This window comes from Staurois parvus, unplaced genomic scaffold (assembly GCF_062004578.1).
Source record: "Staurois parvus isolate SC_StPar_1 unplaced genomic scaffold, SC_StPar_1.0 ptg000225l, whole genome shotgun sequence".
Taxonomy (NCBI): domain Eukaryota; kingdom Metazoa; phylum Chordata; class Amphibia; order Anura; family Ranidae; genus Staurois; species Staurois parvus.
Genome location: NW_028318021.1, coordinates 2,814,789 through 2,842,201, shown reverse-complemented (window position 1 = coordinate 2,842,201; position 27,413 = coordinate 2,814,789). Strand labels below are relative to the sequence as shown.

General features: G+C 43.3%; 1 protein-coding gene across 2 annotated transcripts in view; it reads right to left on the bottom strand.

Moving 5' to 3' along the window:
• Positions 1–12,934: 12,934 nt before the first annotated feature.
• FERRY3 (FERRY endosomal RAB5 effector complex subunit 3) overlaps positions 12,935–27,413 on the bottom strand; it is a 69,386-nt gene continuing 54,907 nt past the window's right edge. Inside the window, exons 12-15 of one of the 2 annotated variants that reach the window (XM_089679479.1) lie at positions 24,576–24,633; positions 23,378–23,445; positions 19,551–19,575; positions 12,935–15,826 (exon numbers count right to left, since the gene is read on the bottom strand). In XM_089679479.1, coding sequence (XP_089535605.1) covers positions 19,567–19,575; positions 23,378–23,445; positions 24,576–24,633 — 135 coding nt within the window. In that variant the 3' untranslated portion in view covers positions 12,935–15,826; positions 19,551–19,566. The remainder of the gene's footprint in view (positions 15,827–19,550; positions 19,576–23,377; positions 23,446–24,575; positions 24,634–27,413) is intronic. The other variant, XM_089679478.1, reaches the window with a different exon arrangement.

Sequence of the window (27,413 nt, the reverse complement as noted above, 5' to 3'; positions counted from 1 at the left end):
AAGGTTTTTGGCTCATCTTCCCTTATTTCCTGTGAATAATGTGTACCAGTTCGTAGCTGGGATTCTTATCTGCAGCTGCTGTCCAAGTTTATTCTGCAGAGTTTAGGAAGCCTGTTGAAAATATAGAAAGTAAGAGAGGAATGTGTGTATTGTGACATAATTGTTGATATATACGTTTGTAAGAAGTTTTCTATAACTTACTCAGCTTTGTAGGCTTGTGCACGGCTGGGTCAAAACAGCACTGTTTTTAATAAATCATTTGTATTCCTCAAGTCCATGTCCAGAGTTCTCTGGTTTGCCAAAATTGCTACTACAAGATATCTTACCCTTGTGCAGATGTGCTGCAACTGTCTGCCAGGTTCCAAAGACCTGCCGCACATCTGTACATGTGCAAAGGAAATCCCACGCATGCGCATACATACTACTAATTTCTGGATTATGGGACCTTGTAGAGACCTGTGAGTTGTATGTGTGTGCAGATATAGTGCAGGTCTCTGCAGGTTCCCAAAAACCTGGCAGAGAGCAGTGTCACATCTGTGCACATACAGATTCTCGCAGCACACATACAAGGAAGGAAATAAGTATTTAATCCCCTGCTGATTTTGAATGTTTGCCCACTCACAAATAAATGATCAGTCTAAAAAGCAAATGGTAGGTGTATTGTAACACTGAGAAACAGAATAGCAACAAAAAATTCAAAAGAAATGAATGTCTAACAAAAGATGCACTGATTTGCATGTTCATGAGGGAAACAAGTACAGTTGTGTTCAAAATAATAGCAGTGTGTTGAAAAAAGTGAATAAAGCTCCAAATCCTTCTAATAGCTTTTATTTCCATACACACAAATGCATTGGGAACACTACACATTCTATTTCAAATCAAAACATGAAGATCATATTTGTGTTTTTCCTCTAAAAAAATTGAAGAAAAGTGAATATTAGACGGTTCAAAAAAATAGCAGTGTTTGTATTCTTCTTTACAAACTCAAACATTCACTATATAAACTGAAAAATGTTTGAAGATTTTGCTTTCCTTTGAATCACTTAATGAATATTTAGTTGTATAAGCACTGTTTCTGAGAACTGCTGTACATCTGTGTTGCATGGAGTCAACCAACTTCTGGCACCTGTGAACAGGTATTCCAGCCCAGGATGACTGGACTACATTCCACAGTTCTTCTCTATTTCTTGGTTTTGCCTCAGAAACTGTATTTTTGATGTCGCCCCACAAGTTTTCTATTGGATTAAGATCCGGGGATTGGGCAGGCCACTCCATAACGTCAATCTTGTTGGTCTGGAACCAAGATGTTGCACGTTTACTGGTGTGTTTGGGGTCGTTGTCTTGTTGAAACACCCATTTCAAGGGCATTTCCTCTTCAGCATACGCCTTTTGGCTAAGATCAAGTGTAGTATCTGTTCTTATCAGTGTCCAGTAGGGGTGCTCCACAGTCATTCTAGCTTTGCGGGGATGACTGGTTGTATAGTACCCCTGCTGGTATGATGGGGGTCCGGATGGCTATTACGGGGGGAACAGAACCCGGGATGCCCACACATAGCTGGGGCCTGGTAGTAATTCCCCTTTGGAACGTCAGAAGGACCCAGTACCTCCTGATTTGGATGGATCTACCTTGTCTGGCCAGGGGTCGGAAAGGCAGAGAGTCCGCAAACCAGTGCCCCCTGAGTAGTCGCCTCAGGGGTGCCACTAGTAGCACCTGGGTGTGGGACCCCACTGTGTGAAAATGGCACATGGTCACTTGTTTTCAAACTTTTTCTGCACAGCGCCCTTAGGACCAGGCCTTCTGGCTAGGACCAGGGCAATTTTTGCTACAGGCCTCAGGGCCTGGTCTGTGCACTATTTGGCATGACCACTTTTTTATTTTCTATTTATTTAATTTAGACCTCCCACGTTTTGTCAGTTTTTCTTTACTTATGTGTGTGTTTTCCTCACAGGATGGAGGGTGTGGGCCCTCGGGCCTGCCCTGAAGTCTAGGGGGAGGATGTGTGGCCTTTTGGTTCCTTCCTCCCCTGTCCCTAGGGGGTTTTCTCTTCGGGAGAGCCCCCTGATCAAGTACTGGGTGTCTGGCTTTGGCTGGACACAAGGAACGGTGGTCCACCAGGCCTTTTGGCCAGGAGGACCAAATGGGAACCTTGTCCCTCTCAGGAGCTTCATGCCCCGGGGGATCAGGGTAGTGGTCCATCCCCTTCGGGGGAAGGACAAAGCACACCCCTAAGTGCACTTTTTCGTGTGGTGTTTTGCACTTGCACTTTTTTTGTGAACACTTACGGGTTTTTCATTATAGTTGCACGTTTGAGGAAAAATTTCCTCCTCAGCATAAGGCAGCATGACCTCTTCAAGTATTCTGATGTATTCAAACTGATCCATGATCCCTGGTATACGATAAATAGGCCCAACACCGTAGTATGAGAAACATCCCCATATCACGATGCTTGCGCAACCATGCTTCACTGTCTTCAGTGTACTGTGGCTTGAATTCAGTGTTTGGGGTCGTCTGACAAACTGTCTCCGGCCACTAGACCCAAAAAGAACAATCTTACTTTCATCAGTCCACAAAATGTTGCGCCATTTCATCATTTTCTGCTTTTCTTTATATGTTTTCCCCTCTCCAATCAACTTTCTAATGAAGGTACGCTGTTCTTCTGAACAATGTCTGGAACGACCCATTTTCCTCAGAATTTCAGAGAGAAATGCACTGTAACCAGCAAGTACAACATTTGCTGCCTTCCTTCCTTAAATAAGGGCAATAATTGCCACCTGTTTTCAAAGAATGAATGAGCTCACTAATAGAACTCCACACTGCTATTATTTTGAACATGCCCCTTTCAATTAGCGATTCAATTACACAGCATCAGCAGCATGCATGTCATGACTGTTGGGTCTGTTGGATTTCTATTACTCTACTACACCTGCTAGTAAATTATTTGCCATGTTGAAATATAATTTCTACCAAAAACAGTGATTGATCAGGTTAGTGATGTCTGACTGCTATTATTTTGAACACAACTGTATTTGATCCCCATCACAAAACATGACTTAGTACATGGTGGCAAATCCCTTGTTGGCAATCACAGAGGTCAGATGTTTCCTGTAGTTGGCCACCAGGTTCGCACACATCTCAGGAGGGATTTTGGCCCACCCCTCTTGGCAGATCCTCTCCAAGTCATTAAGGTTTGGTGGCTGACATTTGGCAACTCGAACTTTCAGCTCCCTCCACAGATTTTCAATTGGATTAAGGTCTGGAGACTGGCTAGGCCACTCCAGGACCTTAATGTGCTTCTTCTTCAGCCATTCCTTTGTTGCCTTGGCCATGTGTTTTGGTTGGGTCATTGTCATGCTGGAACACCCATCCACGACCCATTTTCAATGCCCTGGCTGAGGGAAGAAGGTTCTCACCCAAGATTTGATGGTACCATGCGGTTTCCCTGCAGATGTGTTTTTGAAAAGGTGCATGCACTTTTTTTTTGTGTGAAAAGTGGGCACAGCAGTCCATTCAAATGAATGGGCTGCCGTTCCTGCAGGCCACACTGTCCGCACTTGTGGGAATCCTGGTCAAAATGTGGGCCCAAGGGACTTCTGAGGACCACTGATTTAAGGCTATGCCTCATTGAGCTGCGCTAAAAAAAGATGTGCAAACATGTTTTTACAGGGAGGAGAGACATCAGGGATGGGAGCAAAAAGCAAACACATTTGGTCAGGTAGGATTATGGGGAGCCCTGCTATCAAGGCTGTTTTGGAGGTCACTTGCTGCCAAAAAGGGCATAATTTTTTACAGCTACAAAAAATGTGGAGCAGGGAACCCACTTTTGAGCAAGTATGTCGAAGGGGCTGAGGGGTTGAATGCGTGAATTCTAGTCAGGGTCACATACCACCGAACATGCAGTTTCAAAGCTGTTTCGCAGACTGATGCAGATTTGGTGCATTTTTGTAGTATCTCAGGCCAGTCCTCTGAGGACAGATATATTTCCAAATCTGATTCTCAGAGGATCATTGAAAAAGATTTTTCAGGGAGGGAAAGGTCATAAAGATACTTGTATAGGTTCTAGCAGATTGCGGGTGCAATGTCAGGCTTCTGCAGACTCTAAGGATATGTGTCTGCCCATACCTCGTACAGCCAGGCAGTTACATAAGAGCACGAAGATCAATGAACTAGGAGAGCTCTCACCAGCTCCCTCATACTTCATTGACAACTACAAGCTGTTAGCCACAATGACGTACTTGTAATCTATTAATTCACTTGAAGGTGCAGATGCTGGAATATGTTCCATGTTCAACTCTATAAACAGGTGGAACATGTAACATGTTCCAAAGATGAACTTATCCTTTAAACCTTTCAATGACGTGATATGTGATAAACACATCGTTGGCAGCGAAAGGGTTAAAAATATATAGAAAAATATCTTTGCCACTGACCTACTAACTTTCTTTTTGAGTTAACAATACAGTGTTGAAAGATTTTGGAGGAGATCAGCCCAGTGACACACAGGGGAGGATTTACTAAAACTGAGGCACTCAGAAACTGGTGCAGCTGTGCATATTAGCTAATCAGCTCCTAAAGCAGGCCATACATGGGTCGAATTCCAAACAATGTTTCGATCAAAAACATAGTTTGTTCTGTAATCCACCAATGATTTCGCAAATCGGACGTTTTTCACGAATTTTCCAGCATGCCCAATAAATGAAATGGGGAGGAACCACGAAAATCAGCCGATGCCATTGCCCCACTGACAGAGTGAAAATCGGCCGATTATTCTTAGATCCGATTTTTGAATGAAAAATCGTTCGAAAATCGACCCAAGCCTAAGTTCAGCTTGTTTAATTATGCTTTGACAATAAAACATGAAAGCTGATTGGTTTTTATGCAGAGCTGCACCAGATTTTGCACTCTCCAGTTTTAGTAAATCAACCCCACTGTCTCAGCTGCACTGAAATCCCAAGTATTGTTATGCACCCTACCCACTTCAGCTATGTGGGCTGCAGAACAACTTTCTACTATTTTAAAAATAACAGGAGAGGGTGAGGTGTCCTGTAGTCCTAACACTTTCTGTCCTAGGGTGGCAACACTGCTCTTCCATAGATTCAGTACAGTAAGTGAGTGTTATCACTCTAGGACAGTAAGGGGGTTACAGGCTGATCACTAGGTGAAAAAAAATAAATAAAACGAAACTAATGCAGGCACCACATCTAGCAACTGATAAGCTGCAATGTATATTTTTGTTCTTAAATTTAGACACACTTTAATTGACAAACAAAGTAGATTTAAATCCGAACTGGATAATTTGCAGTTTTCAAAAGCATTGTGGGTGTTATTTACTAAAATTGTGTAGCATCCTCCTAGTCAGCTAGGCTTTGTTACCTAGGAGGGCTTAGTAGCACCCTGAGTGTATTAGCCAGGTGGGTCAATTTTAGGTGAAAGCAGTGGGTGGATGTGAGGAGTGGCTGGTCTGTACTCTTAGAGGATCCTGGCCAATCACCAACAGGAAGCTTGGCAAGGGTCAGGACAGTCTTTAAGAGTAACAGTAGTAGCAGCAGGAGGAGAGTTGGAGTAGAGTTCTGGTGGAAGATGGAGAGGAAGTGAGGCTGGAGAGCAGGAGCCTGGGAGGGGGCCCAAATGGCACAGGGGCTCACCTCCAGGCAGGAATCTTGGAAAGAGGAAAGTTTGGGACTTCACCAGCCCCGAGAGAGGAAGGCAGGGAAGGAGCAGCCCAGCTAGAAGGCCTAGTAGCAGCCATTGACCCAACAGCAACACAGGAGAAGGACTGAGTGAGTAGACCTGCACCCCTAGGCCAGATAGGAGAAGAAGCACTCTGGTGGGAAACCAGATTAGCAACTACCCAGGACTGTCTTACTCTAACATGGCAGGCACTGGATCCCCTGCTCAGGGATTTCACTCAGATAGCTGGATGAGAAGAGGATTCATCTAGGGCAGCAATGGGCAAACTACGGCCCGGCGGACCTTTTAATCCGGCCCGCGGAGCGTGATACATTGGCTGTCAGGATGTGTGTAGGCGGGGCAGCGTGACGAACGTGAGGGGAGCTAGGCTCCTCTCACAGTCCGCCCTGAAGACTGGAACAGCGTGGGAACACAGCGAGAGGAACGCGTGGAGCAAAGGTAAGTAAATTGACACAGGGGAATATGGGGAATGAATTACTATAGGGGGGATGAATTACTATAGGGGGGATGAATTACTATGGGGGATGAATTACTATATGGGGGATGAATTACTATGCTTACTATAGGGGAATATAACTATACTTACTATGGATGACACATACACATCATTCATCTACTCTTGGTCCGGCCCCCGGGTCCAATATATGAACCCATTGCGGCCCTCAAGTCAAAAAGTTTGCCCACCCCTGATCTAGGGTCTGGGGTGGTACAGTAAGAGGTGTTCTCCACAAGAGACTGTTTGCTGTAAAGACTTGTACATAGTTGCTAAGGAGTTTGTCCTCTGTTGCCATTACCCTTGGGCATCCCATACACCCCTTTACCCCATTCAGGCTTAAATCCCCTAATAAAACAAGCTCAAGGACTGGTTACTGTCTCCTAATGCAAATCTGAGTGAAGGAAATGCGTGTTCCCTAGCTCTGCAGAACTACGGTATATGTGTACCCAAAACTTCAGCAACTCCTAAGGGGGTAGTGCTACAACTGCATGGTGCAAAATTTGATGCAGCTCTGCATAGAAACCAGTCAGCTTCCAGGTTCTATTGTCACAGCTTAATTGAACAAGCTGACATTAGAAGCTGATTGGCTACCGTGCGCAGCTGCTCCAGATTCTGAGTGTTCCAGTTTTAGTAAATCTCCCCCAGTGTGTCACTGGGCTGATCTTCTCAAAAATATTTCTGTATGTGCTTCCTCCAGCATCATTGCACTAGGCTGGCTTCCTGATAGTGAAAACATTGCTCCTTTGAATCTAGGAGCCAGCTAAAAAAGTTAGGAGCCAGGTGGGGGGCAGTGTGACAGGTGAGGGGGCAGCATCACAGGAGGGGGGGTAGCGGGACAGGTGAGGGGCAGTAGGATGTGGGGATCAGCATGACAGGAGGAAGGCAGTGGGACAGGAGGGGGAATTGTCATGGGAGGGGGCAATGGGACAGGTGGGGGGCAGCATCATATGAGGGGGGCATCACAGGAAGGGGGCATCACAGGGGGGCAGCGGGATAGGTGGGGGGGCAGCATCACAGGAGGGGAGCAATGGGACAAGTGGGGAGCAGCATCACAGATGGGAAGCAGTGTCACAGGAGGGGGCAGCAAGACGGGTGGGGGGCAGCAGGATAGGTGGGGGACATCACACAAGGGGGGCAGCGGGATAAGTGGGGGACAGATGGGGGGCAGCATCACAGGAGGGGGACAGGTAAAGGTGGGGGGCATGTCACAGGAGGGAAGCAGTGGGATAGGTTGGGGGCAGCAGGACAGGTGGGGTGCAGCGAGACAAGTGGGGAGTAGCAGGACAGGTGGAGTGCAGTGAGACAGGTGAGTAGCAGGTCAGGTCGGGTGCAGAGAGACAGGTGGAGGGTAGCAAGACAGGTGGGGAGTAGTAGGATAGGTGGGTGGCAGCGGAACAGCTCTCACATGTCCAGCAGAGGCTCCTCCAGATGTCTGCCTGGTTGTTGTGGTTGGTTGGGGAGAAGGTCAGAGCCGTGCTGGAGGTGGGGCTGTCGGCTTTCGCACAGGTCACGGGACTTCGTGGCCCTGGTGACTCCAGTCCTCTGGTAGGGAGCACTGCTGCAGTTGAAGGAGGGATTGATGTGGGTTCCGTGGTGTGGATGGGGCGGTCGATTTGGGAGGCCACGTCCCCTGCTCCATGGGCTCGGGGGTGGAGCTGCGGTATTTTCCAGGGGGCTGGCTTTCGTGGAGCTGTGCAGCTCTGTGTTCCGCCTGGACTCGACTGTGCACAGGGAGGGATGGGGGAGCCTCCTGGGGCCCTGGAATGCTGGGTTGCCAGGACACGGTTTCTGGTCCCCATGGCGACCTGGTGCCTGGGAATTGTTGATCCCTGATTTAACCAGAGGAAAAGCTAACAGTTGTAAGCACCCTTGGCAGAGTTATAGTATAGTATGCATAGCACTACCCTCGTAAGGGTCACCGAGTTTGATTTGGGTCCTCCTATGCTCTGCACGGCCAGGCAACACGCATTTTCCACACTTGTACTTTTAGAATCAGTAAAACAGTCCTTGAGCTGGTTTTTAGTTGTTTTTATTAAGGGTTTAACAACTTGGATGGGGCCTAAGGGTATATGAGATGCCCAAGGAACTGTGGAACTCGAGGACAAACTTCTTAGTAACTATGTACAAAAAGGGTGGAGTGGCAAAAATAAAGTACTGTCCTCTTATCCAGCCCAGAAGTGTAGGAGTACTCACACTGTCCTGTGAGCGTGGTGGGGTGGTAGCTGCTTTTCCCTGGTCCGGCTCCTTCCCTGCTGTTCAGGATGTCCTCCTCAGGAGACTTTAAGCAGTGGAGATATTCCTGTCCAGCAACCAGCCTGTGGGTAGGCTCCCCTCCCTGGGCCCCCTCCCAAGCTTCACACTTCAGGCTTCTTTCAATCCATCTTTCACCTGACTCCCCTCTCTCTCCAGGCTCTGGCATATTTGAAGGTTGCCCTGGTCACCATGCCCAGCCTGCTGCCGGGGATTGGCCAAAGTCCCTTAAACATGCAGACCTGGGCCTCCTCCACACCTGTTCCAGAAAGTTCTCAAGTTTCTGGAAAGGTGGGAGGGCTCCAGAAGCCCTGACCTGTAGAACCTACCAGCCTGTCCTGAGGTGAACTCACTCCCTCACTCCCAGCCTGACTCATCTCAAGCTGCTACTCAGCCTCCATCCAAAAAAAAAAAAAGAAAACAACAAATCTATCTAGCTAACCTAGATGGTGTTACATATGGTTTATCCTAAACCCAGTAACTTATTTTTTGGGGGGAGAACTCAGTGTGCAAGTAAATATAGGAAGAATTTTAAATAAAGGCATTAACAAAAAAATTAATATAATGTATACTATCATTATTACACACGGTCACTAGAATACAATATTTTTCACATTGGCAGTCCTAATATCATTATTATAAAGGATTTAGATAGCACCAACAGCTTGCGCAGCACTTTACACTCTAAACGGAGACAGTACAGTTACAGTACAATAAAAAACAAGAGGACCCTGCTCTTAAGAGCTTACAATCTAATAGATGAAAGCATTACCTTCCTCTAGCAGTCTGGCCCTGATAGGTCATCCTTCACTGGGGCCTCATGGTTTGACACTGGGTTGATATTTCTGCTCTGACAGGGTGAGTATGGACATAAATAACAGCACACACAGCTACTGTATCTATGAAAGGTAACAGTGCTCTATAACAACAAATCAAGTGTGAAGATTCAGATTCTTACATATGTCCGTTCATGGCTGGTTCTCTTTAAATTGACTTGTCCTTTCACGTTTTCTTAAAAATAACATATTCCCTTGTTTGGTCTTTGAAGGAAGAAAAGAAAATCCAGTAGCTTAAATTTTTGTAATTATTATGTAGAAAATCAGTTTGCGGTGGAGGAGTCCTCCTCCACATGTCATCTTTCACACTCATGAAATACTTCTCTGTGGATGAGCTTCATCCTATAGCATCAGCGCTAGAAATATCTTGCAGGGGAGTGCGTCCAGCCACCGGTCACTAAAGCTATATATCACAGGCGGATATAAACGCCTCTGGTTTAAGGGACCATTTTAGCATCCCATAATTCCTATTTACTCACATGTTACACAACCGAAAGGTCCAGTCAATTCATGAAAATATCAATTTCCCTTCCCTAATTACATCTTCTACAAAGGGCAAAAATAGGATTGTGGAGATAGAGAGTAGAAGGGAAAAACCATTGCTATTTATTTTATGTCATAAATCTTTCTATTGTTCTCTGATCATCTCATAAAACTTTGGCTGCTGTGTTGTAATTTATATATATTTACATAGAAGATTCGAAATACACAACCACTGTTGGAGAAAAGGCCTTCGTCAGCAATCACACTGATGTGATTTAAAACTGCGCGATTTGTGTGCAATTTCAGTGCGATTTCTGATGACTTTATTGCTACTTGTGAAGATGTTCAACAACTTCTTGCAAGTGCGATTTCCATTATAATATGTGAAATCGCAACAAAACTGCAGAAAAAGTAATGCAAGAACTACTTTAGAAATCGCGCTGCAGCAAATCGCACGTATAAAGACACTGGTATTCACATTCATTAGATGCAATTTCATTTCGCAAATCGCACCTGAAATTGCATCGGTATGACCGGGCACCTAATCACTTTTTTGAAAGAATAACAATGTGCATTTATACACTGTTCAACAAATTTTTATTTTTTGCCAGTTTTGGAAACAAAAGGATCCATTTCTTAATGAATTTCACATTCTGAGTTCAAATATAACAATGAAATTTGTCAATTGGCTCTAGTTTTTCTGTAAACGGAAAGTTTTCTACTATAGGCGTAATGACTACATAATGCACAATAATTATATAGATAGATGTCTTTCCACAAATATAAAGCAAGTGATATTGACTACATAACAAAGCCTAAATGGCATAATATATTGCATAGGATTACCAAGAAAAATTATAGCCATAAGCTAAGTTGAATCATTTTAATACTTAGGATTCTCACTAGTTTTGTCTTCAGTTTGTGTCGGTTTTGCTTCTCTTGGCTTTTCTCTTGTATTCGAGGAAAGGGCTATCTCTTACAACTGCACGTGACTACACGCTTCAGGTTCTTCCTCACTTGACTCAACCACGAAGGATTCTGGTGCTTTCGGAATTGGTAGCCCCTCTCCATGAGGAACTGGACGTATTGCCGATGGAATATTTGGATAGTGCACAGATAACTTTTTCTTCTTATTTAGCCCTTTTACAATTGGAGGCACCATACAAAAGTAACAATTACTAACATGATCTGTTGGCTCTCTCCAAATCATTGGCACAGCGAAAGGCATAGATGCCTTTTTTCCATTCAACCAGTGCCGTCCCACAAGAATTGCAGCATATATGTGGTGCCCAGCTCTTGTCCTGGTCTCCTATCTTGCAGCCAAAATACAAGCTGTAGGCTTTCTTAATCATTCCTGTTATCCTCCTTTTTTGTGAGATAAAAGTTATTTCACCGCAGATATAGCAGAAATTATCTGCTTTATTCACACAAGTTCGAGGCATTACTGAGTAGCCTATATAAGCATAAAACGAAATGTAAAGACGCTGTTGAACTACAATCAGCTACAGATACTGCAGCTTTTATGCAGTGAAGTGATGTAATTAAAGGCTAATATTGCATCATCTCAGTATACATGCAATTTTCTATTGGTCACCAGTATCAATTGCGCAATATGCAGCTGAAGTTGCATCATAATTTTGAATGGCTTACGTCATTATGGGTGAATATATCATGGAAACTAGAGCCAATCAACATTTTTTAGGGTCATTTTCATTTTCAGCACCCCAAAATTATTTAAGATTAGCTAATTTTATGCCCAAAACTTTTTACCTGTTGAACAGTGAGAATCGATATTGATGTGCATGTATCGCAAGCAATTAACATTAAAAAAAAATTATTTTCACCTTTTTTTATATCTGTTGTTACAGCTGAGTGGCGCTGATCTACTGCAGTCTCTTTGCAGCCATCTCCTGTCTACATGCACTCCGATGGCTGCATGACATTTGTCAGACTGAGTTTCCTGATGTGTGTGACAACAGTGGACCAACCCTGAGTAATATCTGTTGAAGTGGCCACTGTTGTCTCCTTCAGAAGCTTGTGTACCAAGGTGACAATGCAGTGTTATCACTTTTATGTGTCCATGCCTACGAGAGGGGGCTTAAAGGGGGGTGTTCGTATCATTTTTTGTCCGGTCACAGGCTGTGGAGTCCAGTCCGGTCAACTCGCCATGTTTGGAGGAGGAGGAATGCTACCTATGACCCCAAGAACACCATCTCAACTGTCAAACATGGTGGTGGAAACATTCTGCTTTGGGGATGTTTTTCTGCTAAGGGGACAGGACAACTGCAAAGGGACAATGGACGGGGCAATGTACCATCAAATCTTGTGTGAGAACCTTCTTCCCTCAGCCAGGGCATTGAAGATGGGTGTTCCAGCATGACAATGACCCAAAACACAAGGCCAAGGCAACAAAGGAGTGGCTCAAGAAGCACATTAAGGTCCTGGAGTGGCCTAGCCAGTCTCCAGGCCTTAATCCGATTGAAAATCTGTGGAGGGAGCTGAAAGTTCGAGTTGACAAACCTCAGCCACCAAACCTTAATGACTTGGAGAGGATCTTCCAAGAGGAGTGGGCCAAAATCCCTCCTGAGATGTGTGCAAGCCTGGTGGTCAACTACAAGAAACGTCTGATCTCTGTGATTGCCAACAAGGGATTTGTCACCAAGTACTAAGTCATGTTTTGTGAAAGGGATCAAATACTTATTTCCCTCATGAACATGCAAATCAGTGCATCATTTGTTAGACATGCATTTCTTTTGAATTGTTTATTGCTATTCTGTCTCTCAGTGTTACAATACACCTACCATTCGATTTTTAGACTGAGCATTTCTTTGTGAGTGGGCAAACATTCAAAATCAGCAGGGGATCAAATACTTATTTCCTTCACTGTATGTTCTGACAGTCTGACAGGGGGACTGTTCCCCTGACAGAACACACCAGTCAGTGCTCCTAGTCATTTGCTACCGGCACTGATTGGATGCTGATTTTCCAGCATGCCCCTTCAGTCAGCTTCTGTCGGACAGGCTAGCGTACACACGGGCCAAATGTTTTCTGATTTTTAGTGAACCGGCCGAAACTCGGGGATTAAAGATAAAATCACTCATTCGGCCACTCAAGCCCGTACACTCTCTCTCTCCTAATCATTTAGGATAAAGATAAAGCAAAAGAATTAGGAAAACAGTCTACAAGTTAAGTATTTTTAATATTGCATATCAATGAATAGTGTACATTGTTCTTTACTGCAACAGAAAATATTAAAGTTATGTCCCGCACAATTTCCTTGCAGTGATATACAATACTGGTATTCCATTTCAGTCTTTATACATGTATTTTATACAGTCTTTTTCATAACACAAAATGCAGACAATGATCAAAAGAAATCTCAATATTTGCAGATATTTATGTTCACATTTTGCAAGTTCAGAGTTTTATATTTCCTGTATTTATGTGGCTGCGCTATACCAGACAGTGCTTTAGACAGTACAACAGAGGAGCTTGAAATGAAATGTCCATAACTCACTCATGTAAGTAAACAGACATACAAAGGGGGAGAATTACAAAAACTGGCGCATTCAGAATCTGGTGCACTGTGCCCATTCGGCTTCTAACTTCAGCTTGTTCTATTAAGCTTTGACAATAAATCCTGGAAGCTGATTTCTATGCACAGCTGCACCAGATTTTGCATGCTCCAGTTTTAGTAAATCTCTCCCATAGTCTAATGCCTATTTGGTCAGAACCTGATTAACCAACTAGTTTGGATGGTGGGAAGAAAACAGAGCTCTCAGAGGAGTCAAGCATAAGTGCTGGGTTCAGTTTTAAAGTGTTACTAATCCCAGGACCCTGCATTCACTATATCTGATTTCCCACAGTACACAGAAATGCAATTATTTTAGTAAATGTGAACCACGAAATACCTTTTCTAATCAGCAGTTATAGCAGTCTTGTGACTTCTGTCAGTGTTCAGCAGAGCACTGGTTAAAGCTTGTTTAAAGCTTGTAGAAAGGTTTTTATTCTCCTCTGACTGTACTATAAGGCTGCATGGCCCCTGACCCTCTGTCTGGACAGTACTGATCACATGCATCCCCCCCATCCCAAAAAACTCTCTGTACATGCTCAGTTTGCTGTGTATTGCTACAGTGCCTCCTAGGGCTCCATACTATCAGCAAATGGATTGGGAAAAGTAGAGGAAAGAGAGGATCAGAGAACACAGGATCAAACAGCCTTTTTACAAAGTGCTGAGGATTAACCCCTTAGGTTCCACAGTGAGTATAACAAGCATGCTTTATTGTATATACAGACCGATTTTACTGTTGAGGGTTTAGTAACACGTTAAAGAGGAACTGGAAGCTCTGCCCAAAATAGGGTAAGCAAAAGGCAACGGTCTACTCACCAGTACTGCCTGTGGTTTCCCTGCAACGGATCTTTCCCCATTACTGACTTCCCTTGGTTTGTTCTGCGCTGTCTCTCTATGTGGAGGCAGCCTTCTTGACAGATGAAGAGCTTTGCTTCCTCATGTCAGAGCCTCCAGCAAAGAGAACAGTGAGCAGGACAAAAATTACATCACCAAATCTCACGCCAAACCTACTAATACTCCTGGAGCTTTGTAAAACTGTCAGATGTGAATTAAAAAGATATGTCCACAGGTGGCATGCACCTCATTAGACTTAAAGTACTACTAAACCCAGGACCCCACATACACTATATCTGGTCTCCCACAGTACACAGAGCATGGAAATGCAATTATTTTAGAAAATATAAACTGCTAAATACCTTTTTCATTAGCAGTTAGAGCAGTCTTGTGACTTCTATCAGTGTTCAGGAGAGCACGGATTAAAGCTTGTAGGAGGAGTTGTCATTCTTCCCTAATTGTCGTATGAGGCCGCAGGACCCGACCCTCTGTCTGGACAGTGCTGAAAAAAACACTCTAGCAATACACACCAAACTGAGCATGTGCAGCTTGCCCACAAGGCTCTGTTCTATCAGGAGATGGATTGGGGACAGTAGAAGGGGCGGATCAGAGAAGACAGGATCAAACAGTCTTTATAGACAATGTGGATTAACCCCTTAGGTTCCACAATGAGTATAACAAGCATGCTTTAATGCACATACAGACTGATTTTACGGTTGTGGGTTTAGTAACACTTTAAAGGATAAGTTCACCTTTCTAACATGTTATACCCGTATTCAGGGTGTAACATTTAACATGTTACTACTGCAGCTGCTTCCACGCACTCAAGTCCCCACTGTGACAGCAGACCGGGGATCTTCTCCCCGTGTCTGCTGCCACAATTAAAAAAGACATGTCCGCCTGGCCGCATCACTCATTCACAGTATTTGGTGAATGGGAGATTACAACTACCGACAGTCCTTGCAGCAGTCGGGTTGTAGTTCTCACCACGGGGCTGTTGAGCGCTCTGATAGTTTATTGATTTTTCGTGTCAGTGTGTAACTGACTGCTCATACAAGGAGGTCCAAGCAGACAACTTACACACACAGTCTGTGGATCAGCAGATCGTGGATGCAATGCTTTACATGCTCCCAATAATAAATAAATAATAAAAGCGCTTTTTTTTTTACCTGCAAAAAGATGTGCATTTATTTATTTTTGAAAAGGTGAACTCATCCATTAAGTCCTAGTATGTCAGCACATATTACAAAGTGGTTGAATTCCTGAATTTCAGCTTTATTGATTAGTTTAGGAGGTTGGTTAAGGGTTTCAGAGTTTAGGTGAGGGTAGGCTTCAGTGCTAGGATAAACCTAAGATTTGAATTAGGGTTGGGGAGCTTTTGGAAGGCATTTTCATTTTTTTTTGTGCCAAATACTAGCAGATACCAGTTTCTTGGGGACAGTAATTCTACAACCTCTGATGTCCATAAGGTGGCCAGTGTGCTGGAACTTGTAAACAGAGAATCAGGACAGCATTCCAGAATAAGGGTCACGTTGGAAAGAACACCGCCAATCCAAAATGCAGTCTTGTTTGTTTCAGCGTTTTGAGGTTAAGGTGAGTGTTGAGGAGACACGAAAGATCTGTGGGAGCATATTGCTCAGCTGATAAAACATTTCCTCCGAGATATTCTGTGAAGATAAAGTGACATCATTCATGTGTTTAGCAGGATGCTTCAAGATCTAAGAATCTTTTTCTAGTTTTGTTTCAATTGGGGGAGCTTTAGAATCTGCCTGGTTTTTATTTCTGTCTGTGTCCCTGTCTGAAAGATCAATTCTTACTTTTTATGCTGATGATTGTCACCAGGACCAAGGGATTTCACAATCTCCCAATGGGTACACCTGTCCTGGGGAAAAGTAGGCTTTTTACTTCCTGTTATGTCCTGAGGACAGGGAGTGCAGGTGAACCTCCCTAACAGGAAGAGAGACAGCAGAAAAAAAATATTAAAAGATGCACATAGGATGTTCTGGATCCAAAAGCAATAGACTCTGGCAAGGCAACTCTGAAAGCATACAAGAGCTACCAAAAGGTGCCTTCACGGAAGTGTAGAAAAAGCATGAGTTCTACGCCAATGGTTTAAGAGACCAAAAAGATCATTTATCTTAAAATGTCCACAAATGCAATCCAACATGTTTCAGGGGTTATCCTTTATCACCCTTAATGCCTACTTTCCAGGGAGCCCACATAGCAGGATTCCAATGTAAGCGGCTACTCATAGTTCATGTTTTGCGACATGTGCATGCACTTTCATTGTGAATAGTAGTGCCAAGTGGGATATTTAAAGCTGAGATCTGCAAATCACCAGTGTGGAGATCTTCAGCTGTACTTCTGTGACATTCTGCACTCCAACCTAGCTTGTTCTGACTCTTCTGTGGTTCTCCTCTATCTGCTTACCTGCTCCTGTATTGGCCATGGATTATTTATTTATTTCAGGTACTTGTATAGCGCCGTCAATTTAGGCAGCGCTTTACATATCTATTGTACATTTACATCAGTCCCTAACCCTCAAGTTATTACCCAACTGTCACTCTGGTACTTAAATGCTTGCAAATTGTTGACCCATCCTGTCCTTAAAGTATACCTAAAGACAAAACATTTTTTTTTACCTTTGGAGAGAGTGGAGATGGATTAGAACACCTGTCAGTTTTTATTGCTGTCTGTGCCCCCAGAAAAGTAATAGAAAGGAAATCTTCCAATGGGGATACTAGTTCTAGTGATCTGGGAGTCCCCAAGGGATTCCCTTAATGTGCAGGATTATCCCTGTTTTGGCTATGGACAGAAAGTGAAGGTAAATCTCCCCAATGGGACAAAGATTGCAAAAAATAAACTGACGGGTTATGACCCTTCCTTACTCTATCCAAAAATGCTGACCAACATGGTCCTATCCTCTTCTCATGGTTGACCCCCAATTTCTGTGATTTCCAGATACTTGACGATGGCACACACAAGTTCCAGTGACATTAAGAGATCATCGTCTATTGGCACTTGTGCCATGTCATTGTCTCTTTACGCTCGCTTCCATTATCGAGGGGAACCTGGACTGAACACTAGGGGATTCAGTCCTTATCTCAGGCTCCTCATAAAAGTATGTTACACCTATAATGCTATAACCTACAAAACACATTGGGGTTATCTTAAGTGTTTTAAGGTGAAATAAAATGAACTTTTAGATTCCAAACTATTGGTGTTGCACTTTTGCTTCTTCTTCACCTGCAACAGACCTGCCAGGGGTTCTAATACTTCCCTATTATCCAAAACTAGAAAAAAATGTTCTGTCTTGAGTTCCAAGTTCAAATATTCTGTCTAAGCCATAAAACAAGCAGTTGTAATGTTGACTACTTTAATATCCGGATGACTTGTTATTAAAGAGAAGGGTTAACAATAATTATTGCAGGCTCCTAATATTTTCCTCCTTTGGCCTGTGAATGCAGACGGTCAGCCATGTAAATACTTGTCATTGTTTCAGGCTGCTCGGAATGACACTTCCTGTTAATATAGATGATCTCACCAGACAAAGAAATAAAGCCACATTCTGAGAGAGAAGTTTCCTTTTCATCTTCGTCACAGTGTCGCCTGCTCGTGATTTAATGAGCGCTTTGGGAACATAAATGTCAGGCAGCTACCCCCAGCCAGCTGCCCGGAGCTCATACAGTTGAATTGTTTTTCAGAGATCGAACAAATACTTATTGTATTTAAGGTTCTGCTCGCCTTTGAGAAAGCAGCTGAGACGTGACACATTATGGTGCTTAACCTGGAATGCTAACAGGAACCCAAAAATCCAAAACCTTTTAGATATACATTACAAAGTGAACAGCTTAAAGTGTATACAAACCGGACTTCTCTTATTTACTCCATTTTTGTCTGTTAAATAGAACAGCGAACACATTTGGTTATATCTTAAAAAAAAAAATACCCGTTGATCCTGCCAGAAATCCAGTGAGCCTATAGCTTCCTGTGCTCTATGCTACACTCTTATACGTTAGCATTGTTTCTAGGTCTCTGTCGACTACAGAACACCTACCTCCTATGTTAAAACACTTTGGGGTTTATTTACTAAAGCTGGAGAGTCCAAAATCAGACTCCCTTCTGCATAGAAACCAATCAGCTTCTAACCTCAGCTTGTTCAATGAAGCTTTGGCAATGAAACCTGGAAGCTGATTGGTTTCTATGCAGAAGGGAGTCTGATTTTGGACTCTCCAGCTTTAGTAAATAAACCCCTTTGTGTCCTGGGCTGACAATGATGCTTCTCCATAGATACAGTGGACCGAGTGTGAATTGTCACTCTAGTACTGGAAGTGAACATTTTAGTTTTTGGCTTAGGATACATATTATGAGGATGGCTATGCCCTTACAGAGGCCTTGCATAGCAATAATCATTAAAATGTCCCTTACTCAGACCATGTCATCCATGCATGTTCTCAGGAAGGGAGACCCAGGTTCTTCTGCACTCTCCGTCTTGTGACACAACAGTCACGTTATGCAAAGTGTAAAAGATGCCAGAACCTGCTTCTTACCATGGCCTGACTTGCTGAAAAGGAGGTCCATGTGTGGAAGCTCAGATTTGACACCTTTTTTAACTTCATGATTAGAAGCAGCCATGCACAAGGGTTTTTTTTCTTCTAAACCAAATGAATCCAGCATAGAGCTACAAGTATGGTCCAACCTAAGCCAGGATCAAAAACTGATTAGAAAAAAAAAAAGATGTCTTCAGCTACTGAAAACAAAAGTGTTCTCTCTTGCTATGCCCAGTCAGCTCAATAAGCCCAACATGCGGTTAAATCTGTCACACAGATGTGTGGTTACTGGAAGATCCAGCTCAACAATGAGGGCTGTGTGTATGGCCAGGTAACAGGAGATACAAAGGCTGAATACAGGTGAATTTCACCCATTCACTAGAGACAGACAACGTGAGCATTGTTGGGGTAAGTGTGGGAATCTAGTTTCAGCTTTGTTGTGGGTTATTCTTGCCACTGAACAAAAAGAGAATTCTAAAATTCCAGAGATAAAGTGCCATGTAAGAGGAAGACTGAAGGAGGGGCAAGAAATGGTCTATCTCAAAGCAATGCAAAAGGATTAGGATATCTAATGGAATCTTATGATATCATATATTGGCATATAAAGAAAGAAACCACATGGTATTCATCAGTTTCTAATGGTAAAAAGGACACGATGACTGATGGAATGGAGAGACGTATAGATGTATGTAGGTGAGTCAAAAGTCTCACCTTTGCTATGCCACATTCACACTGGCAAAACCTGGTCAAACCTGCATTTAAATGCAATTAGTGGACTTTTCTAAGCACATATAATTACATGCAATCATTTTTAATGATGCCAGTCACACTGTGCACCTACCTGCATTTAGGCGTGGTCAGTTTAGCTGCAATTAGATAAAATAGAAAGCTGTGCATCCAGGATTCAATTAGACACTAAACAAGTGTAAATGCATCTAGACCTACTTTAAAGCAGGACCATCTAAACGCAGGAAAAAGTGATCTGGCAGGCATAAAAGTTGTTTATATTTCTCAGATGACTTCTGCATTTATCTTTTGTAACTAACTGCCAGTATGAATGAAGCCAAACTCCCCACCCAGGTGCCTACTTGCTTCTTGCCCATAGCAGCAGTCTCCTGCTGCATCTATGGCCTTAGTATAGATGTCTTGTACAATGCTGCCTCAGTGCAGGTACTTTCTATAGACTTGGAAAGGGTCTTATTTCCATAGCACAGGTAAGGTTTTTTAAAGCGGAACGAAACTGTATCTAAGCTCCACGTGGAGGGTCTAATCATGATTATCAGGTAGAAAGCTGGGTTACTGTAATGAGAGGGAGTGGTAGGGGCTCCAAAAGGAAAGCAGGCCCTGGGTTTGTGCACCCAAACAGGTTTGCCAAGTTGGGTGAAGATATGGGGGTGGCAAGCTCAGGGGTGGCAGCCCTGGATGTCCCTGCTATCCCTAACAGCCGGGAGGGCAAACCATCTAGGAAGGGTGTGAGGGTAGTGCAGGAAGGCCTAGACAGCTGGTGGTAGTAGGGGATTCTATAATCAGAAGGACTGATAGAATAATTTGTCGCCAGGATCACCTCAACCGAATGGTTTGCTGTCTCCCTGGTGCCAGGGTTTGGCATGTGGAGGACTGGATTGAAAAATTACTGGGAAGGGCTGGGCATGACCCAGCTGTCTTGGTCCATGTTGGAACCAATGACAGAATACATGAAAGGTAGAGGCTCCTTAAGAATCAATTTAAAGAACTAGGCTGCAAGTTGAAGGGAAGGACCCCCAAGGTAATATTCTCTGAAATAATACCTGTGCCATGCGCAACTCAGGAAAGACGGGGAGATTAGAGAACTCAATGCATGGCTAAAGACCTAGTGTAAAAGGGAAGGATTAGGGCTGACTTTTCATTGGGGTGCAACCTATATGCTAGAGATGGTTTGCACCTAAATGGAAGGGGGTCTGCTGTGCTGGGGGAAAGGTTTATGGGAAGGCTGGAGTAGTATATAAACTAGGATCGAGGGGGGAGGGAGAATTAGATTATAATGGGGTAGACAGATCAGATAGGGATCAGTACTTATTGGTGGGTGGAATGGGGAAAGATGGGGGGAGAGATATAGCAGATAAGAAGGTTCCCATGTTACAAACAACCAGTGGAATTGGTACCATTGGTATGAAAATAACAAATATGCAAAATACGTGTGAACAAGGTGTCAATGGTTTAAAGTGTTTGTACACCAATGCCAGAAGTCTGCCAAGCAAAATAGGTGAGTTGGAAGCTTTGGTACATGAAAAGAACTATGATTTAATTGGTATTGCTGAATCTTGGCTTCATTCGTCATATGACTGGACCATTAATATTCCTGGCTACGTTCTCTTTCGGAAAGACAGTGTAAATAGGAAAGGTGGTGGTGTCTGTCTCTACGTGAGAAGTGATCTCAGAGTGTGAAAGAGCACCTAGTTAATGGGAGTGTGATGAGGCTGAAGCATTATGGGTGGAACTGCACATGGGAGTGCGTACTACAAAGGTAATCACTGCAGTTTGTTATAAGCCTCTCAGTGGTAATGAGGAGGTGGAGACTCAGCTCCTTGCACAGATCCAAAGGGCTGCAAGGGCTGGGACAGTGATAATAATGGGGGATTTTAACTACCTGGAAATTGACTGGAGAAATGGTACTGCAGGAACAGTTAAAGGGCAACATTTTTTAAACCTACTACAGGACAATTTTATGGTAAGGTTCATAGAGGCTCCAACCAGGAATGATGCTCTGCTGGACCTGGTAATCTCAAACCATGCATAGCTTATTACGAATGTCCATATAAAAGAACATCCGGGTAGCAGTAACCATAACATGATTTCATTTATTGTTAGCTGTAAACCGCAAGTACATACGGGAAAAATAAAAATGCTCACTTTTAAGACAGCTAATTTTCCAAGGCTGAGAGCTGCTCTCCGAGACTTAGACTGGGAGGGAATATTGGCATCAATGAACACAACAGAAATATGAACACAATGCAAAATATATTCCCATGGGCAACAAGTTTAAAAGGCTAAAAACCAAACCTATGTGGATTACGGCCAAAGTTAAAAAATCATTGTAGGAGAAAAGTTTGACAGCTGTGTCTTCTGATGTCACTTGGATAGTCTGGAGTAAGGAACCAGTCTTTGCAGAGGTGCCTTCATGCAGCAGTGTAACTTCCAATGTATTTGCAAATATATGTAACAAAACCCCCTAATAAGTGGCTGCCATTTTACTTAGTTTAAGAGCTAGGGGAGCACGAGTTTTCTGCAACACTATAAGTCTACAGGGGACATAGAATACCTCTACCACGGCTTCCTCAAAGAAGGCAAGGGTCCTTCTTTGCAGCATGCAGGCATGGGCCAGGCTTTTATATTCAGGTTGTGGCTGCTTTTAAAAGAAAACTCACTGTAAGATATTGCACACTATTTGTTTTCATGAAACTTAAAGTGATTGCAAAGCTGTTTTTTTAAATTAAAATAACAACCATATCATACTTACCTGCTCTGTGCAATGGTATTGCAAAGAGAGGGCCCGAACTTCCTCTTCTGGGGTGCCCCACCGGCAATCCTCGCTCCTTGTCTTCTTAGTCTGCCCCCATAGCAAGCTGCTTGCTATGGGGGAGATGTGTGGGTTCAATCCCAAGCCAGGCTGTGTGCATCTATAGACACACACAGTGTGGCTTGACCCATTTCCTGCTCCCTTCTCCCTGGATTTGACTGACAACAGTCTCCTGTGAGAAGAGAGAGAAGGGAGAAGAGTTGCTAAATACATTTACAGTGCTTGATTGAGCTCTAGCTCAGGTAAGTGCTTAGGGGTGGGACGAAGACACAGACACATGAAGGTTTTTTTTTTACCTTGATGCAACAAATGCATTAAGGTAAAAACAAAACAAAATTCTTTTTGCCTTCAGAACCATTTTAAATGCATTTAGATAATTTAAACTGAATGTTCAGATAGACTTTAATTGCACAGGATGCGGGACCTAACCTCTATGGAAAATGGGGCTTAAAGGATCCCTTTCAAAGTACAAAAACACTGCTGAAAATTCCTTGCCAAAGAAGAGTTCTAATATTTGCCTCTCTGGCAGCCCGTGTCTCCAATCTTTCTCTGTTCCAGTGCATTAGAATCTTTGGCACTTAGCACTTCAACACTGACTCCTACTTTACTAGAGGACAAAGCAGTGATGCAGAGGTCAGAGAACAGAACCACAGCATGCAAGTGGAAGTGTTGAATGCCAGAGTCTGAAGGAAGCTTCACTGCATAAACAGAGGGAAGATAGGAGACATGGCCTCCTGGAGACATAAGTCCCACTTATATTGCAGAGACTTTTCACCAGGATTTTTTCTAACCTGGAAGGTTTGGCAAGCTTTGTTTTTAGTTTTGGATGGAGTGGGAAGGATTAGAAACCATCAGTTTTTTTGTGCCGTCAGTGTCCCTACTGGGAAGATTTAGCCTCTCTTTCTCTTTTAGTGACCACTGTAGTCAGGACAAATGATGAGAGAAAATCCAAAATTCTGAGTTGTTCTCAGAACATGAAGAAAGGAAATCTTCCAATAGGGCACTTGCTGAGTTGACAATTGACTAAAGCTGGCCATACATGGTTATTTTTTTTTTCATTTAAACAGGGTTCCTCAGCGTCAATGCACAGTACAAGACCAATTTTAAATTACCTGTGGTACAAGAAATTGCACTGTCCTGGATACCCCTCCATCCCAGGAAACCATTTCCATCATGAAACCTACAAAACAGAAATATGAAATTCTGACTTAGACTCAAGCAGTTTTGACTACTTGGCAAATATTTTGTATTGGCCGTATTTGAAACCAAGTAGGTCCCATCTACAACAACAACAAAAAAAAATAAAATGCTGCCTTATCATTGGTGTCAATGGGAAGAATAGTGCCCCATTGTTGGTATCAGTGGGAGGAATAGCACCCATTCGTTGACGTCAGTGGGATAAATGCCCCATGCTTGGTTTCAGTGGAAGGATTAGTGCCTCACTATTGAACAGTGGGAGGAATTATGCCCCAATGTTGGTGTCAGCCGAAGGCATGGTGCCTCATAGTGTCAGTTGGAGGAATAGTGCCTCGTATCAGTGGCAGGAATGGTGCCCAAGGGCTGGATAAAGGCAAGCATAGGGCCGCATCCGGCCTGTGGGCCACAGTTTAGAGACCACTGGTATAGAGAACAGGCTTATTTCTCACCACCCACTGTTCTCAGTCAGATGTCTATCTGTCTGTCTAGATTTTACGTGCATGTTTGTATGTGATTGTGCAATGTGATTGTAGCTTTAACAATAATATCATGTGAAGACTTATGTAAGCCCTACAAAGTTTCTAAATCTACAAGGACATTACCACTGTAAAGCCAATGCAAAGTGTCCAAGTCACCCAGGCAGCAACATGGACACCCAATGGCCTCTCTTTTGCTACTATGAGGAACAGAGAAGACTTGGGGTTTGGCTCATCACATGACCATGAATTTAGGTAAGTAAAACAGTTTCTAGATTCTTTTTTTCCCCAACCAAAATATCAATTAGTTGGGGGAGTCATGGCCAGGGTTCAGCTTTAACAAACAAAGCACAGACATTACGGCAGCCTCATTTGACCCAGCACATTTATCAAAGACGTGCGCAGGAAAGCTCGAGGAGCCGCGAATACTGGCAGAATGTCGCCGTCGACAAGAGACGTGAGTTTTATCAAACAGGTTATGAAAACTATCCAATGTTTTTTTTCCCATCTAAGTTAGAACGTGAATATTCAATCGGCTTGGAGCCCATGGAGCACATGCACTGATTGTACATTGGAACAATGGGATCCAGAGACGTGCGAAGAGGGGGTTGCCATAAAAAGTCAGGACCTGCCTTACCTTTGACACACTTAAACACCAGTTCGGCCCTCTTCAGACACCACGGTATAGTCATTTCCTAGATAGACAGAAGAAATGCAGTCAGGAAGTGTTTATATTATGACCATTAGGTGCTGAGGGCGTGCTGGGAATTTATACAACACGACTGTCACATATGTCAGTGCAAAGGATTTCTAACTTAACAACTCCACCTCGTGTCGGCAATGAACATTATAAGACCCTTACTTGCTATATAACAGAATGAGAATAAGAAAAATGTGACTGGCTGCTATGGGTAACAAGAAAGGTCCTTACTATGGGCTCATTCAATCACAAAGTGTTTCATCTACACCATCATTACACATCTCTCTCTCCCATTCTATCTATCTATCTATCTATCTATCTATCTATCTATCTATCTATCTATCTATCTATCTATCTACAGTTGTGTCCAAAATTATTCAACCCCCACTGAAATTGAGTGTTTTGGCCAGTTTGACATTGCTTTTGATCATTCAGTCATCTTGCTTACATTTACATTAAAGAGGCACTTGTAGGTCAGACAAATATAACATAACAGTTATAATGAAATAACCACAAATGTCTTTTCTGTGCTCACAGCATTATCAGTTTTATTCAACCCCCAAGTGACATTCAATCTTAGTACTTAGTACAGCATCCTTTTACAGTTATAACAGCTTTTAAACGTGAAGCATAGCTTGACACAAGTGTCTTGCAGCGATCTACGGGTATCTTCGCCCATTCTTCATGGGCAAAGGCCTCCAGTTCAGTCACATTCTTAGGCTTGCGCACTGCAACTGCTTTCTTTAAGTCCCACCAGAGGTTCTCAATCGGATTTAAGTCTGGTGACTGCGATGGCCACTCCAAAATGTTCCAGCCTTTCCTCTGCAACCATGCTCTAGTGGACTTGGAGGTATGCTTGGGATCATTGTCCTGTTGAAAGGTCCAACGTCTCCCAAGCCTCAGGTGTGTGACGGACTGCATCACGTTTCCATCCAATATCTCCTGGTACTGAAGAGAATTCATGGTACCTTGCACACGCTGAAGCTTCCCTGTACCTGCAGAAGCAAAACAGCCCCAAAGCATGATTGACCCTCCACCATGCTTCACAGTAGGCAAGGTGTTCTTTTCATCATAGGCCTTGTTCTTCCTCCTCCAAACATAGCGTTGATCCATGGGCCCAAACAGTTCTAATTTTGTTTCATCAGTCCACAGAACACTATCCCACAACTTTTGTGGTTTGTCCACATGGCTTTTGGCATACTGCAGTCGACTCTTCTTATTCTTTGGAGACAGCAAGGGGGTACGCCTGGGAGTTCTGGCACGGAGGCCTTCATTACGCAGTGTGCGTCTTATTGTCTGGGCTGAAACTTCTGTACCCACATCTGACAAATCTTTTCTCAGTTCCTCAGCAGTCACACGGGGACTTCTCTCCACTCTACGCTTCAGGTAGCGCACAGCAGTCGAAGTCAGCATCTTCTTTCTGCCACGACCAGGTAGCGTTTCAACAGTGCCCTTTGCCTTGAATTTGCGAATGATGCTTCCTAAGGTGTCTCTTGGTATGTTTAACATCTTTGCAATCTTCTTATAGCCATTGCCCTTCCTGTGAAGAGAAATCACCTCTTCTCTTGTCTTCCTGGACCATTCTCTTGCCTTCACCATGTTTGTAACCACACCAGTAAATGTCTAGAAGGAGCTGAGTATCACAGTCATTTTAAAGCTGCCTAATTGGTGCTTATTATGCTTGATTGCTGCTCGGTGACATCCACAGGTGTTTTCAATACCTGATGGAAAGCACCTGTATGAACCTCTGTTCTTCAGAGTGGTAGTCTTTAAGGGGTTGAATAATTGTGGCAATGAAGAAACCACATAAGAACCATTTACTACTGTATTACATAAACAATTGATGTCATTTTAGTTGCATTTGGGTAGTTACAACGTCCTTGTAGGATTTGATTCTGAATACAATTCCAAATGTACACTATAGTCCCTAAACCCCTTTACAGCATTGGGGGTTGAATAATTTTGGACACAACTGTATCTATCTCTTTGTTGCTCTATGTGCCTCACTCCCAATATCTACCCATCCATATCTCTATCTATAAAGGTCTCCCTCCTATCTCACAGGAGTGCCTAGGCACCCTCATATCAGGAAGTGCACTGCTATTTTTCAGAAGGAATTCAAGACAAAAAGGTACATTTAAGGGTACTGCTTATGCATAATTTTGTGATAATGTTCCTTATAGAAAACAAAACAATCTTTAGGTTTGCTGCACCAACTAAGCATCTGCAATATGGGGTTCATTCTCTGGAAATGGTAGCCTGCATTCCATGTGTGACAGCTAGCAGTGTGCACAGGTGAGTGCTGCTAGCAGTCAGGCCAGGCTGTGACTGACAGCCCTGGAACCCACTAATATTCAGGAACTAATAAGCTTGGTTCCTGATCATGCTGTCACCACCACAGATATGTCAGGACATAAAAGCCAGCTATGCAGGCTATTTTTTTAATTTGCGGTTTTAAAGAAAACAACTACATTGTTTAAACACACTCAATAATATGAGTTTTTTCTAACATTTTAAAGCCAGTAACAACCTGAATAGGGAAATTATTAGAATATTGCCCCCCCCCCCCCCATAAAAGCATTGTATGTCCTTAAAAAAGTTTTTAAAAAAATGTTTGTTGTCGGCAAATTAGTCATAGCGTTATTGTGTTAACCAAAGGAAATCATCCCTACTAAATTCATTCTGGCCATCAAGGTATCAATGTCCCCTGGTGATGAAGGGGTTAAACTGGTTCAAGGAAATCGTCTGACAATCAGTGCCCAGCAGCCATGATAT